General features: G+C 38.9%; 1 protein-coding gene and 1 pseudogene across 2 annotated transcripts in view; both read right to left on the reverse strand.

Annotated features, from left to right (window-relative positions):
• INTS4 (integrator complex subunit 4) overlaps positions 1-17,241 on the reverse strand; it is a 134,463-nt gene that overhangs the window by 68,684 nt on the left and 48,538 nt on the right. For both annotated transcript variants that reach the window (XM_060303761.2, XM_030835971.3), the window contains 5 exons: positions 14,946-15,034; positions 13,663-13,783; positions 7,059-7,130; positions 5,109-5,283; positions 285-490 (listed from right to left, as the gene is read on the reverse strand). In XM_060303761.2, the coding sequence (XP_060159744.1) occupies positions 285-490; positions 5,109-5,283; positions 7,059-7,130; positions 13,663-13,783; positions 14,946-15,034 (663 nt within the window). The remainder of the gene's footprint in view (positions 1-284; positions 491-5,108; positions 5,284-7,058; positions 7,131-13,662; positions 13,784-14,945; positions 15,035-17,241) is intronic.
• On the reverse strand, positions 16,042-16,746 carry LOC115841739 (peptidyl-prolyl cis-trans isomerase A pseudogene; annotated as a pseudogene).

A 17,241-nucleotide genomic window follows, 5' to 3' on the forward strand; every position in this document is an offset into this window, starting at 1 on the left:
TACAGCATTCCTTCTTTCTTCCCTATCTCCTCAACCTTACCCCAGGCAATTCAGGTTAGATACTCTGCATTCCCAGAGCATCCTATCCTTCCCTGATCATAGCAATACTAAGCTTTATTCTAATTTCCTGTTTAATAGTCAGTCTCCTCCACCACGAAGGAGTTGTATGATGAGAAGGCAGAATTGTGCTGCCTCTACACAATTTTATCATCAATGCCTGGTTTAAAAAAAAAAAAAAAGTGGTGCTCAGTAGGTATTGATGAAGAAATGCATAACAAACTCACCTCTAACACAGCCAGGACAGTGTCAAGCTGATCCTCTCGAAGGGTGATATTGTTAGAGATTTTTCTCATGGTATGTATGGACTGTAGACGTACTTCCTCAATTTCATCATTAAACATGTCAACCAGGAAATCAAGGCACTTCTCAGCAAAAGAGGGTGAAGACTGGGCCAGCATGCAGAGCGCCTCTACAGCAGCAATGCGGACCTCTAGAGAAAAAGGGCCAAACAAAACTGCACGTCAAGTTAAGATCCATGGGAAAAATGTAAGAAGGATTCCTTCTCATTCAGGTTTGTGTTTCCCTCTCTACTCCTGTTACTTTACAAACTCTCTCTGGGAGATCTCCTCCATGCCTGCAGATTCTGCTACCACCTTCACACAGACCTATGAACAAGGATGTTGGTACCACAGGGACTAAGGTTTAGATCCTGACTCCTTGAAAACTCAGCTGTCTTATTATCTCAGTAGTCCAACCACAGTACTTTTTAAAAAAGCACTTTTAAAATAATATTATTAAGATTAAAACAGGGTCGATATCATTATTCTCATTCTACAGATAAGAATCAGCAAAGTGGATAAACTTGCCTCAAGTGAATGAGAGCAGAGATAAGACTAGGACCCAGGTCTGCTAATTCTAGACCAGCATCATATAGTGGTTAAGGGTACATGCTCTGGAATGATAGAGGCCTCACAGTGAATTGTGAAAAGTAATCCATCCACTAACTTGGACGGTGATCTTGAATAAGTAAATTAACTTCGTAGTATCAATTTTCTCACCTGTTAAATGGAGATAATACCCATTTCCTTACAGAGTAGTTAGGAGGAGTAAACGACATAGTGTGGGTAAAGCACATAGCACACTGCCTGGCATATGTTAAAAGCTCAATAAATATTAGCTACGATTTAGGTACACATCTTGTAAGCACCTTGAAAACAGAGGCATGTCCTCTATCTCTTTACATGCTCAGAACATGTAACAGTAAAGCCACTGAATCCAGGAAGCCCTTCATTCTTTCACTAACACTGTCGCCTGAACGTGTACTATATGCCAGGCCCTGTGCTGACTGTTGGGATACAGAGATGAGAAAGCTATAGACCATGGTCGCAAGACTTCCATACAAGCTTGTTTTGTTCCAGCGGTTCCCACAATAAAATGTACAGTTTCAAAAAAGAAAAGAAAAACACTCAAATTGTGGTTAAAACTCTCCAATATACTTTGGTTTTTGTATAAGAAAGGTTTTATAGACACCTTAAAAGCAGAGTTACTACATAAAAGGGAGATGACTCAGATTTTTCTTGGTACTTATAAATTCCTCTTTTTCATCAGAAGGGAAGGATTTGCTCTACATCACATCTATGTAATTTAAACAGGAAATTGCTAATAATTACAAAGCAAGCCAGAGATGGACCCAAATGTTTTAACTGCTAACCTTGCTTCTTAGGGCTTTATCCATTACATTGCATTGACTCATGTGTAACTCTTGCAAGTGTATCAAGGGAATCACAGAGAAACTTCAGATCAACATGAGATAATCAGTATGACCTGACCTGATGCAATTCCAAGCAGAAGCAAAGAAGCTTGGTTTTTTACTTTGCATGCTACAGGTAGCTACAGGTAGCTAAATTAGCTAAATTAATTTAGCTACAGGTAGCTAAATTAACAATTTCTACTGGACTTTTTGGAATGTTGAAAATATATAATAGTCTCCTTAAGGGTCCAGGGCAGAGAAAAGGAATTAGCTTGCTCGAGAATAAAAAAAAGACTGATCCTCTGGTGTCTTAACATATGTAATCAGATCCTAGTTTTGCTACTTACTAGCTTTATGCTTAGTACTGAAGGTACAAAGATGAACAAGAACAAGACTGTGTCCCAGACACTATAGACTAGAATAGTTAATTGCATTACAGAGTGATGAATGATACAATGGAAGAGCACACGTAGTATGAAGAAAATGCAGAAGAGGCACATAGCCTACTCAACAGGATCAGAGGCAGCTTTTCAGAAAGTGACCCCTAAAATAATACTTGAAGGAGTTGCTAGGCCAGAGGAAAGGAAAAAGGCCTTTCTATGCAGAGGAACCACATGTAAAGGCCCAGAAAGGAGGGAGAACATGGAACAACTAGAGGACTAGAAGTATGTGTGATACTACACTACAGTCTATAGCCAATGAAATAAGGCTCCATTTCACTCCCAGCAAATGTGTCCCTAAAATCCTGATTTACCCAGAATTTTATAGGTATGATTAGAGAGCTGCCATACCTGATGCTGGTTATGATCTAATCACTTTCCAAAGTTAAGTTCCTTTAAGTAAACCTTAGTGACAAACTAAAAACTGTAGAAATCAACCACATAAACATTAACAGTGATTAAATTCAATTGCAGAAACTAAACAAAGCAAAAATGCTAGGAGAAACAAAATAAAATAGGTTCTAGTTACCTGTCTTAGGATAAAATGGGTTTTAATAACTGGAATTCCTTATTATCTAACACTATTTAAATTTTTAATTCATATATCAAGTTCATGGAGAACATAAGCAGAGGTAGCTTTAATTAATTTCCATATATACAGAAAATCTTACAGCAAATTGAATAGGGTAACCCAATTCTAATATCTACTAATAGAAAAATTGTCTTTCAAAAGTAATTTTCTTGCCCTTCTAAGAAGTTCTATTCTGAGGTATCATTTTTATAGGCATTTTAAAGACCTGAGCTCTAATCCTCTGACACAAATTTACTATAAAATTTGGACAATCAATATTATCTCCCCACATCTGTTAGCCTCACTGAAAATAGGCTGGAGTCAATCATCTCAAGGCACTGACAGTCTGTGATCTATGTGAAATGGAGAGCATCATATTGAAGAAATCATAAGAGCTTTGCAAGCACTTCTATTACTGGCTAAAATGGAGTAACAAGGGCTAGATTTATCTTTCTATCTGAAACAACTAAAAACAGAGACAAAATATATGAAAGAAAAGTATTCAACACACTATACAACAGGCAATAAGAGGTAGTGATCCCTGAGAGACAGGAAATAAATGAGGTGAGCTTTATGATTATACCAGTTTACTGTCTGTAGAGTTTCCAGGTTGTAGGTCGCCCTGAGTTGAGAAGACAGAGCTGGGAGTCTGGAAAGGCCAATGTGACTAGAGTTCATAGGGCAAAGTACCAGAAAGACATGCACAGAGAGAGCAAGCCTAGGAGGTCTGCAGAGGGTCCTCCTCAAGTCTTCAGGCAAGTTCTGTTCTGTGAAGAAACTATCCAAGGCCTGAGAAAGAACCACTCAAGAGGGTTCGAGGGAACAATCTCCAAAGCTCATACATGGTCAACAATAGTTTTTTCAGAAGAGTTTGTTTCACTAGTGATGAAAAATAACCCCTAGACTAAATGCTACTTAGGTCCACCTAACAAAGCTTAAAAACAAGACCTGAACTAACTGCATTCTAGAACAAAGCTCAAGAATACTCATAGGAATATAACAATGTTCAGCACCCAATAAAGTAAAATTCAGAGTGTCTGACATCCAATCCCAAATTACCAGGCATGCATGGAAGCGGCAAAATATAATCCATAATGAGGAGAAAAATCAATCAATCAAAACCAACCCAGAAATCACACAAATAACAGAGTTAGGAGACAAGGACATCAGGATAGTTACTGTAAATACATTCTCTGTTGACAAAGCTAGAGAAAAGATTAAGCGTATTAAGTAGCGATACAGAAGATACTAAACAAATGCAAATTCTCATCAAACTTCTAGGGATGAAAACTACAATGTCTGAGATGAAAAATATACTGGATGGAATTAACAGCAGATTAGACACTGCAGAAGAAAAGATTAGTGAACTCCAAGACAAAGCAATAAACATTATCCAAAATGAAACAAATAGGAAAAAAAGATTACATGGAAAAAAAAGAATAGAGCATCTGTGAGCTGCAGGACAACCTCAGTAGCCTAATATATATGTAATTGGGAGTCCCCAAAGGAGCATGGGGCCAGAAAAATATTTAAAGAAATAACAGTCAAAGATTTTCCAAATGAAAACCACAAACCCATAGATCCAAGAAGCTCAACAAACTCCAGGTATAAGAAACATGAAGAAAATTATACCAAGGCATATTATAATTAGATCGTTTAAAACCAGTGATAAAGAGAAAAGCTTAAAAGCAGCTAGAGAAAAAAAGATACATTATGTACAGAAGAACAAAGATTTAAAATGACAGCAGAGTTCTCAACAGAAAAATGCAAACTGAAAAACTGTGGAACAAGATGTTTAAAGGACAAAAAAATAAATAAACCACTATTAATCTAGAATTTGATTCCCAGTGAAACTATCTTTCAAAAATGAAGGCAAAATAAAGGCTTGATTAGTCATTAGTTAGTCAGACTAACCTGGGTTTAAATCTTGCTTCTGTCTCTTACTAGCTGAGTGACTAATAAGAAAGTACAATTGTTATCAGTATAAATATCAATTTTTACTACCATTTATTAAGTGCTTACTATAACTGGGTTATGTATCATGTCATGTATATGTAATGTCATTTCATTATCACAATTCAGAAACACTTGCTATTAACCTTGCTTTACAAAAATGCTAGAATTTGAACCTAAATTGACTGAACCCAAAGTCCATGCTCTTAACCACTGATCCATACCACACGAACCTCAACCTCTTCTGTTTATAAAATTAAAATAATAGTAGATAGTTCACTGAGTGACTATAAAGATTACGTGAGACAACCTGTATATATCACTCAGTACAATGCCAGACACATAGCAGCCACTCAGTAAATGGGCACTGTTATTTTTATGAAGTCATTCTTACCATACATTTCATCTTCCAATCCATGAACAAAGGCTCCACAAGCTCCTGACTCGATCAAGTTCACAGCCCCTGTATCTACTTCTTCCTTGGGAGCATCATCTCCCCACTTCCTGCCGCTGGAAAACTCTCCTGAAGTGTAAAGTTCCTTGGCACGTTCATGTGCAGTGCGTTTCCTCTATAGAAGACAACAATTACCACTTGATAGAGATTCATGAGAACTAAGTTGCACCCCAAGAACATGAGAAAGTAGGAAATAAGATTGCTCTCTGAGAGTTACATTTAAAAAAAAAATACTCAATAGATCAGAGCAGAGAAATGCAAATTCAACTTGAAGTTAAGATCAAGGTTCTCAGGTCATCAATAGCTGATAGTAACCTTATTAAAGATAGTAACTTCATTAAAGATAGCACAAGAATGTTGACTGGACAGGTGGTTATGTTTGCCATGGCAACACAGGAAAGGGAGAACCAGAGAGGTAAATAATGGCAGTGTCCTTCCAAGCACCATCCTGGGTAGACAATACACTGGCCCTAGAAAATAATTTTTTTCATCCCATAGAAGTAAGCCTCTATTTGACAACACTATGCTCACCAAGCAAGTGTCTAGTAAATTTACTTTCTTCACAGATTGCCTAAGGGGGAATGTACTAGTCAGCTAAAGTAAATATTGAGTCTACTTGACAGTTACAGTTACCTTCATAAATGAATAAACTGGCATAGATATCAGCCTCTGTGAACCTTCCTGGTGTGAGCCCACATCCTCATGGCTGATCATCTCAAAGGCACTGATGAAATATAGCACCTACGCCTACAAGGATGTGGGTCAGACGCAGAAGTAAAGTTTGTACCTTGCAAAGTGTCTTAGAAACCTTTGCATTACCCATCCCTCACCATTCACCATGAGCGTGTCCTTCTTTGCACTTCCACCCCAGTATACACAGAGAACACTTAAGCAATCACTGACCTCAAATGAAGGGAATGTCCTTCAAGAAAGCCATGCAGCAATGTTTCATGAAGCACAGATACTAACTCCCCAACCATTCCCAAGAATTCATCTTATGGAATAAATCAAAACAAGAAAAGATCTAATATCCATGAAGGTGATTCTCTATATGTGATTTATAATGGTAGAAAAATTAAGGAGAAACTGTAAATGTATAACAAAGGGCTAAAAAAATGATGGCACATCTACTTAACAGAATATTATGCTATCAGTAAAAATGGTAAGTATGAAGTTAATATGAAAAAAAAAGCATATGAGGTAGTGGTAAATACAAAAAGTAGACTACAGGGGCTTCCCTGCTGGCGCAGTGGTTGAGAGTCTGCCTGCCGATGCAGGGGACACGGGTTCGTGCCCTGGTCCGAGAGGATCCCACATGCCGTGGAGCGACTGGGCCCGTGAGCCATGGCCACTGAGCCTGCGCGTCCGGAGCCTGTGCTCCGCAGCGGGAGAGGCCACAACAGTGAGAGGCCCGCGTACCGCAAAAAAAAATAAATAAAAATAAAAAATAAAGATACTGACAATGAATGCTCCTATCATATTCTCAGACTCATATTTGTTCTTGACAACTATGTCAGACAACTATCACAGTCAAAGCTTAAGGGCATTCTGTTACTGTTCAGAGAAAGGATTTACTCACTCTTCCATGAGAACTGCTGTTGAAAGGAGTCACAAAGACAAAGACAAAGTCACAACTACAAAGACCAGACCTTTGTAGTTTCTAACAAATAGAAAGTTAATCTTGCCTCTTGTAATTGTACAAGTACTTTTACAATTGTAAAAGTAACTTGTAATTTGGTTCAATTTACTAAGATTTTAAATTAAAATGTAATCTAGTCATCCTAATTAACAAATTTATGGGCTGTAAAATTAAATCAACACAACTTGGCTTATAGCTACACTGATTTTGGTTTCAGAAACCCAGTTTAAACAACAAAGAATTCAAGTTACCCTCAGATCTGACATCAGCTTCTTGTCAAGCGTCTGTTCCAAGAAATGAGAACTGACTTGCTCCATAGAGCCCTATAAAAAGGAAGAATCCAGAGCAATTAAACAACTTTTAAGATCTGAACAATATCTTCAAATTCCAAGTTTGCCACCAACTTAAATGCATAAAGACAACATTATTCTTTTTTTTAATTTTAATTTTTTTTTATACAGCAGTTTCTTATTAGTCATCAGTTTTATACACATCAGTGAATTCATGTCAATCCCAATCGCCCAATTCATCACACCCCCACCACCCCCACTTTCCCCCCTTGGTGTCCATACATTTGTTCTCTACATCTGTGTCTCAATTTCTGCCCTGCAAACCGGTTCATCTGTACCATTTTTCTAGGTTCCACATATGTGCATTAATATACGATATTTGGATAACATTATTCTTGATAGTAAAGATCCCTATGGGTTTTGAATCATCAGGAAAATAATAAAATCACTAGCAGCAGCAGCTAGCACCTATACAGAGCTACTAGGTGTCATGCACTGCTCTAAGCGCTTTATACATATATTAATTCATTTAATACTCACTACAACCCTATGAAGTAAATACTAATATTAGTCACGTTTTGTATAAGGGGGAAACAAGGCACAAAAAGATGAAGTAATTCATTCAAGGTCACAAACAGTGTAAATTACAGAGCTGGGCTATAAACCCAGGCTCCAGAATCCTTTGCCTTAACTACTACTCTCCACTGTCTCTCCATTCCTTTTCATTCCATCCTTTCCATTCATTTGTCCATTCATTCATTAAACAAATATATACTTAGCAACCATTCCATTATATGCCTAGAGTTACCAGGAACAGGTACACAAAAATAAAAAGACATCAACTCTACACTCAACAATCACACACTAGTGAGGGAAATTGACAAGTAAAGAGATTACTGCATTATGGTATGAAATTTTATAATATACATTTATAAAGGGTGCTATGGGAACTTAAAGAAAAGCAGTATGGGGTGGAGGCAGAGAGAGGTACATCTGGGGAACTGGAAATCACAATTAAATGCATAAAGAAAATGTTATGTGGGAAACATCAAGTGGTTCTATGAATAGAACATAGGACGGGGGTACTGAAAATGAGGCAAGACATGTCGGTAGAAAGCAGGTCATAAAGGTCTTTGTTTGCTATGGTAAGGAGTTTGCCTTATGAATAATAACTCTATAGATAATTTCTATTAAATACTTAATGAGCTCAGTAATGTACAAAGACTTGCATTTTAAAAATGTATCCCTCCCAATAATCCCATGAAGAATGAGCATTATCCTCACTTTTTATTTATTTTTTATGAGAAATTGAGGCTGAGAGATTCAGTAACTTGCTCATTTCAAATAAGAGAGAAACATAATCAGATTTATACTCATAAACATCATCTTGGCAGCAATGTGGCTAATGGACCAGAAGGAACCCAAAACAAAGCAGAGACACAAGTTAGGAGGCTATTTAAAGCAGGTCCTAGACATTCTTAAGGAATATATTGGAAATCTTCTCTAATTCCCAAGTTAATAAATATGGAAATGTTTATACAGGCTCAGACTTTTTCTCCAATCACATTTTCCATATCAAGTTATATGTTCTTTGGGAGTACTCTTACCCAAGTTAACACCTTTCCTACAATTCTAGAAGGGCAATTGTGCTGTTCACCTTAAGTAGTTTCAAAACCACTTTTTCTTATCTCTACATGGTATATAGTTTGTTACATAGGTCTGAGCCAATACCAAATCTAACATTCATTTTTTTAATGCAAAACATCAATTTTATGAATAAAAACTATACATTTTTAAGAACTCCTCACTTTCTCTTTAGTCTTACCACCAACATTAACAGTTGTCTTTTTTTTGGCCGCACCATGAGCCACGTGGGTCTTAGTTCCCCGACCAGGGACTGAACCCGTGTCCCCTGTATTAGAAGCGCAGCATCTTAACCACTGGACTGCCAGGGAAGTCCCCAATAGTTGGCTTTTTAACAGGCACTTTGTTTTTCTACAAAGAATGAAAGTTTTAATGACTTCACAGTAAGTTACTGGAACCCACAGTCACAACGTCCTCCTCCAAAGCCTTCAACTGAGCTCTCTCCCAACACAGTAGCAAAGAGGGGGTACTATTCAAATTCTAGCCTCAAAAAATTGCACATCATTATTTGTAACAAGTTTCCAGTGTTATGTAAGAATAGCTGAAGCTTTCCATTTTAAATCCACAAATAGCAAGAACCTTACAGCATAATCCACTTGAAAAATAGTAAAACCTGAACTGTTACAAGCGCAGTGGAAATAGAGAAGGGATAGATTCAAGGTATGTCGAGAAGGTAGTACTGATAAGAGCTGATGACTCAGTGGATACGAGACACGGAGAAAGAATTCTCAAATGCCTCTGGGTAAATGATGGCACCATTTACGAAAGCACAGAAGGAGGAAATCTGAACCGAAAAGATAATGAGTTCATCATAAAGTGCATCTCACCAATCGGAAAAACATCTACATTCCTGTATACTTTGACCAAGACACATATATTCAGGTAAAAGCTCTCCAACTGTACTACTACCCCTACTTAACAATCTATAACACTAAGAAAACTGATATTTAACAAACAAGTGCGTCAAACCTGCTCTCAGAACAAAAACTGCTCAACTAGTATAATAACGTAAGTCTATGCACTGTTTGCCTATTTCAATTTTAAGCTCCTAGCCTCTATTCATTAGGTGATGAAAAAGAGAAGCAGACCAAAAAAAAAAAAACCAAAACAAACAAACAAAAAAGATGGACTACTATGTGAGACATAAAACTGCCGCTGACTAGGACAGCTACATTTGCCCTGGGAAAGACCAGCCCTGGGCAGAGTTACAAACATAAAAACCTACAGTCTACAATCTAACTGTCTGGAAATGTTATAATTTTTAAGGTCAAAGACTTCCGGAGCCTTACTAATAAGGTTTAAATTATTTAACATCTTAAAAAGAAATCATTAAACTAAGGACCCTATTCTAGATAGGATGCCAATTACCATAATTAATTTCAAAGTAGTGATTGTATTCTAAATAGTCCCATGGAGCTATATTCTTGAAAATCAAGTTTCTTTGCTCCATCAGGGAAGTTACAGATAACTGAAAACCAAACCTTTACATGGTTTTGAATTTTCTGATACATCCCATATCTGAAATTTTTCATCCTGCTATAAGCCAAGGAGAATGGACTCTATTCTTTCTGTACAAGATGGCCTTAAGTCTAAAGCCTTATCATTTCAGCTAAGTTCTTGAAAACTTGGCTTCTATGTTCCTCCCAAGCTTAATCTTGTCACACATCATCAAATCAAACATTATCCCCCACACCAAGAAGTACTAAACTGCTTGTAGTTTAACATGATCTTGTAGTTTAGTATGATATTAGCATGCATGATAGTGTACTCATGTATCTCTGCTCATATTTTCTCCTTCTCTACTTCTTTACCTAGCTAACCCATACTCATCATTCAAAGTCAACTGAGAAACACCTCGTCCAAGAAGCCTTCTGTGCATGTGTTAGGTGCTCTTTCCTAGGAGTACCGGTATTGTAATTGACTGATTGCCTATGTCAACCTACCTAACTATCCACTTTTTTTTTTTTTTTTGCGGTACACGGGCCTCTCACTGTTGTGGCCTCTCCCGTTGCGGAGCACAGGCTCCGGACGCGCAGGCTCAGCGGCCATGGCTCACGGGCCCAGCCGCTCCGCGGCATGTGGGATCCTCCCAGACCGGGGCACGAACCTGTGTCCCCTGCATCGGAAGGCAGACTCTCAACCACTGCGCCACAAGGGAAGCCCAAAGAATAGTTTTTCTGTTTTTTTTGTTTTTTTTTTTTTTTTTGCAGTACGTGGGCCTCTCACTGCCGTGGCCTCTCCCGTTGTGGAGCACAGGCTCCGGACATGCAGGCTCAGCGGCCATGGCTCACGGGCCCAGCCGCTCCATGGCATGTGGGATCTTCCCGGACCGGGGCACGAACCCGCGTCCCCTGCATCAGCAGGCGGACTCTCAACCACTGCGCCACCAGGGAAGCCCTATCCACTCTTTTGAAGGCACAGATTATGCTCAGAGTTTGCTGAATTGATGAATATGCAGTCTAAAGACCATATATGGTTTACCTGATCACGGATTTGTCTACTCAAGAATTGGAGCAGGGGAGTTTACCTCTTAGCTTGCACAGAGGAACTAGTAAAACAGCAGAGCCTCAGCTGCATAACTGCAGCTCCCAATATATGACTGGACCCGCACTAGGAAGCAATTCTACATGGGCTTTAGAGCATGAAGTATCATTTACTATCTATGTGGCCTTGGACAAATTATACTTTTCTAAACCTTAGTTTTATTATTTATAAAATAAATAATATAATATCTACCTCAAGGAGTTTAAAATAATTATAAACAAAAAGTGAGTATGTATATAAGTGTATGTACAGGCATATATTTACATGTGCCTGTATATGAGGAAATGGGTGTATGTGCATGTGTATGCATGTATGACTAAAAGTGCCTAGCTTAGTGGGCTAGGAACTCTATAAATAGTAACAATTATTATTATTAGCAAGATTAGATTATTAATTACTTTTGAAGTATAATCATACTTGTGTAATTTAGAGTTGTTTGGATTTGAAATCACTTAAATAACATAAAGCACTTGAGTCAAATTATAGTCATCTAAGTGAAAATCTTTTCAATTCACCACTGTGATTCATTATTCATACAGCTTCACATAAATGAATTTTAGATTCTATGGGGTACAAAACTAAAAAATTTGGGGCTTCCCTGGTGGTGCAGTGGTTGAGAGTCCGCCTGCCGATGCAGGGGACACGGGTTCGTGCTCCGGTCTGGGACGATCCCACATGCCACGGCCCATGAGCCATGGCCACTGAGCCTGCGCGTCCAGAGCCTGTGCTCCGCGATGGGAGAGGCCACAACAGTGAGAGGCCCACGTACTGCCAAAAAAAAAAAAAAAAATTTGAATGACTCTGCTTTAAGGATTACTTTTCTAACTGCCTACTCAGATGATAACATATCATTGAATTATTCCTCTAAAACATCCCCTCACACACACACAGCACACTGTAGATGCTCAGTACACGCTGAATGAAGGAATCTGATGAATGACTGGATTGTTCTGAATTTTAAAATATCCACAAATCAAAACAAGGCTTTAAAATGTGAATTCAAAAATAAAATCACTAACAGCTGGCTTGTTTAACTCTATATTTTATTATGGACAAGAAATATAATCTGTAAGCAGGAAATACTGAAATCATCCAAGTTCCTTATTTTTCCATGAAAGTGCTTCACATAGGTTTCAGCAGTTACCCCCAACATACTGGTCAAAGGACTAGGGGTATCACAGGATCTGTGTCCAGTACAATCAGGTCCAAACTTTTTAGCCAACAATCTTACTAAGACTGGCATAGTTGGGGGCCCTCAAAAGAGAAGTTATCAAAAAGACTTTCAGATATCCTTGCTGTGACATTAATACAAATTTTTATAGTTACATATATATTTATATATTATAACAACCCCACCACCTTGCATAGTGTAGTACTTCACAATTTATACACATATTCACAGACAGGATCTCATTTGAGTGTCATGACAACCCTGTGATGTAAACATGAGAGATATTATAAGCCACTTAACAGATGAGGAAACGAGACTAAGATAAAGTGACATGTCCAAGACAACACAGGTATAAAATAAGGCTGAGCATTACGCCAACACTCCTTCTTCTATAAGACAGTTTTATCTCTGAAAAGTTAAAATTTTTCTTATAGGGGGCTTCCCTGGTGGCGCAGTGGTTGAGAGTCCGCCTGCCAACGCAGGGGACGCGGGTTCGTGCCACGGTCCGGGAAGATCCCACATGCCGCGGAGCGGCTGGGCCCATGAGCCATGGCCACTGAGCCTGTGCATCTGGAGCCTGTGCTCCGCAACGGGAGAGGCCACAGCAGTGAGAGGCCCACATACAGGAAGAAAAAAAAAAAAATGTTCTTACAAATATACTAGAGTCCCCAAAGGCAAAACAGTAGGAAAGAATGAGGCTAAAAGTCAGATTAGCATCTGAATCTCATTCTACAACTTCCTAACTGTATAAATTGAATAATTTACTTAAATTCTCAGAGCCTCAGCTTTCTCACCTGGGAAGTGGGAATAATAGCACCTACCTTGCTGGGTTACTGTAAGAATAAATGGGATAATAAAGCAATTATACTCCAATAAAAAAAAGAATAAATGAGATAATTAAGTGGCCTCATAGCAAAGTATCTAGGCCATACCAGGTGCTTAGTAACGGTAACAATTATTTTTATTATTATGTTTCTTTTTCTCTAGACTTTGGTTGTCTAATATGCTAACAAGATTAAATAGGATTATCTTTAAAATTCTTTCTAGTTCTTAAAGACTACTTCTCTATGGGAAAGTGAACAATTTCTTTCTATTTTAAGAAACACTAAGGTTTATAAAAGCGCATTACACCTGTCTCTATCTAGTTTCTCAAAATGTTTTACAAGTGTAACAGGTAATATGCTCATTAAAGAAGATGTAACTTACCAATAGCTTTGAAGCTTGAACTCGAACCACCCAGGAGCTATCACTGACCATGTGACAAATTTTTCCAAACGCATCATCAACTAAGCGAATTTCTTCATTAGAAGAAGGGATTGGGACAATGCTAAATTAAAAGAAAAGAAACCACAAGTGACAAAACATGAGCCTAAAATTGCAGGTTCAATAAACTGAGAATGACCAATGAAAATCAGCACAAATAGAAATGATAATTGAAAAATTCATCCTATAATGATGAAATACATTTCAGAGTAACCAAATCAGTCTGGGATTTATTTATTTTTAGTTGCAATGCAAATTTGTGTCTTGAGTAAAAAGTATTTAACACTAAAGATTCAAAGATTTATGAGATACCAAAAACAGCTACCACAGAGTTATCTTTAAGTTTATTCTCTCTTATAAATTGCATTGCTGTCAATATAGCAAGTCTCAGAATAAACCAATATAAAACATACTTGCAAATCTGGTCCTAAATGAAAAGACAATTTCCAGCTAGTCTTTTTTTTTGCAGGGGGTGGGGGGTGGTGTCTATGGGGGGTGGTGTCTATAGCTTTATTAACTCATTCTTGTTTTTCAATTTCAGTAGGTAGTTTAATGAAGAGGAAAAAACACTTCTTTTTCCTATAAAAGGAGTTCTATAAAACAGAATAAATAATACCTGTCTCTCCACCTCAAAGAATCACTGTGAGATAAATTATTTAATTACTGTGAAAAAAAATTTTTTATTTTTGGCCGCACCACACAGCTCATGCAATCATAGTTCCCCGACCAGGGATTGAACCCAGGCCCTCAGCAGAGAAAGCACCAAGTCCTAACCACTGGACCACCAGGGAATTCCCTATGAAAATATTTTAACCAGGAAAACACTACATAAGGGATCATTATTCTCAAATTCACCTGGTATCTTTAGCTGGCATTTGTATTTACTAAAATGTGCCCCAAACCATTTCAAAGACTTTTTTTAAGGGTTGGGCAGAGGTGGAGTGGATAGCATTTGAGAAAGACCATCCAATCTCTTCATCTATAGTTGAGGAGGTTGGGACCCAGAGAGGCGAAGTGGCTTTCCCAGCATACACAGAAAGTTCAAGGCAGAGATGAAAAACAAGGACCAAGCATCCTGATTTTCAGGGTCCATGCTTTTCCCCTATTCCATACTGCCTTCCAAAAATCTAACCAACATTCCTTTTCTGGAGGTGGGCTTTCTGCATGGTGGGAGGAGAGAAAAATGGCTTAGCAATGAACAAAAGCTGGCTTACACCCACACTGACCTTTCAGGATAGAGCTGACTGACAACCCAGATAAGCTGGACTGCAGCACTGCGCACTTGTTCATAGTCATCAGAGAGCAATTTACAAGCCTGCAAACAAGGATTCCAAAAGTCTGTTAGTTCTGTGTCCTCCCAGGTGATGTTCAAACTATTTTCAAAATGAAGATACGGTGGTTGGATAAGGATACCAATCAAAACACATATGGGTGATTTTAACTTCTTGAACCTTTGCCCAACAAAGAATTCTTGGCCTCTGCCAGCTGCTCTGCCTGTATTCTGTGTACCCTCCCACCCCATGTCTGAAAGGAGAATCACAGATTGATAGATAGCACAAAAGCCATCTAGAATAGCATCAATCATAGCAAAGCTTGCTGGGAGCCCACAGTGCTACCCTGACAGGCTCAAACACCAAAGATGAGTTTTTTCCCTATCTGTAAAACTAGAGCACAAATTTCTGACTGACAGTCCATCTGAAAATTCAAGCACTCTAAATAAATGTACAATTTTAACGTTAAGCTGCCAAAAAGAGGCCAAATTTTCCTTTTTTACTTTAGTCTGAAATGGAATATCCCTACTCCACCCACAGTCATAGCTACACCCTAGACTTCAACAACACCCAGAAAACGGTTTCTGAAATTTTAAAATCTTATATTCCATGCTTTGACCATATATGCTACTCTACCAGCTCTTCCATCGCCATGACTTAACCCATCACACCTGCTCTTCATCCCACTTAAGTTACCTATCCATTTAAGCAGGGTCTCTCAACCTTGCTATTATTGACATTTTGGACTAGATATTTCTTCGTTGTGAGGGGCTGTCCTGTGCAATATAAGATATTTAGCAGCATCCCTGGCCTCTACCCACTAGGTAGTTGTAGCACTGCACCCTTTTCCTCTCCCCAGCAACTGAAATAGTCAAAAATACCTCCAGACGTTGCCAAATGTGCCCTGGAGGGCAAAATCACCTTGGTTGAGAACCACTGCTTTAATTCTGTCCTTTCTTTCCAAATAAACCACCTTTTCCTTGCTCTATACCCGTCCTTACTTCAGTCTCTTTTTGTTGTTGTTGTTGTTGTTTAGTTTTTATTTCATAAACTTAACTTTGCAATTCAGCTAAACTTGGAGGGGAATAAGGAAAATATGGAACCCAAAGAAGTGCAATGAGAGCACAAAGATTACAGTATATTTTGAGCAGATGGGGATGAAGGGGTGCTCTCCTGAGCTACAGAAGGAATGGTCTGGTGGTTAAGATAAAACACAAGTCAAATTTATTACTAGATTTGTCCACAGTCAGCAATGGTGATCTTCTTGCTAGTCTTGCCATTCCTGGAACCAAAGCGCTCCATGGCTTCCACAATATTCATGCCCTCTTTCACCTTGCCAAAGACCACATGCTTGCCATCCAACCACTCAGTCTTGGCAGTGCAGATGAAAAACTGGGAACCGTTTGTGTTGGGGCCAGCATTTGCCATGCACAAGATGCCAGGACCCGTATGCTTCAGGAGGAAATTCTCATCATCAAATTTCTCCCCATAAATGGACTTGCCACCAGTGCCATTATGGCATGTGAAGTCACCAACCTGGCACATAAATCTCGGAATTATTCTGTGAAAGCAGGAACATTTATAACCAAAGCCTTTCTCCCCAGTGCTCAGAGCACGGAAGTTTTCTGCTGTCTTTGGAACTTTGTCTGCAAACAGCTCGAAGGAGACGCGGCCCAAGGGCTCGCCATTGACAGCAATGTCAAAGAACACGGTAGGGTTGACCATGGTTGGACAGCGCGGGAGGTTCCGATGTGGCGGCGTCTGCAAAGCCACTTCAGTCTCTTGACAGCATTGTCTGCATCATCATATACAACCCCCTCAGGATTTCTGCTACAGCTGCTCCACAAACCTAAGACTTTCTCTAGTCTTCACAAGGGCAGCAGAGCACTGGCAAAGACCACACTCTCTAGGGGATTGGTGATTCATGATCTCAAACCTTATTAGTCCTACTCTGAAATCTTTTACACTCCTGCTTTCTACTTCCATTTCCCAAGGCAGCTTTTCTTTTTTTCAGAAAGGTGGCTAATGAGCCTTTTTTTTTTTTTTTTTTGGCTGTGTTGGGTCTTCGTTGCTTCATGCTGGCTTTCTCTAGCTGTGGCGAGCAGGGGCTACTCTTCGTTGCAGTGCGCGGGCTTCTCATTGCAGTGGCTTCTCTTGTTGCTGCTCACAACAGTAGTTGTGGCTCAAGGGCTCTAGAGTGCAGGCTCAGTAGTTGTGGCACACAGCCTTAGTTGCTCCACGGCATGTGGGA

Source organism: Globicephala melas, chromosome 8, assembly GCF_963455315.2.
Source record: "Globicephala melas chromosome 8, mGloMel1.2, whole genome shotgun sequence".
In the NCBI taxonomy this organism is placed as follows: domain Eukaryota; kingdom Metazoa; phylum Chordata; class Mammalia; order Artiodactyla; family Delphinidae; genus Globicephala; species Globicephala melas.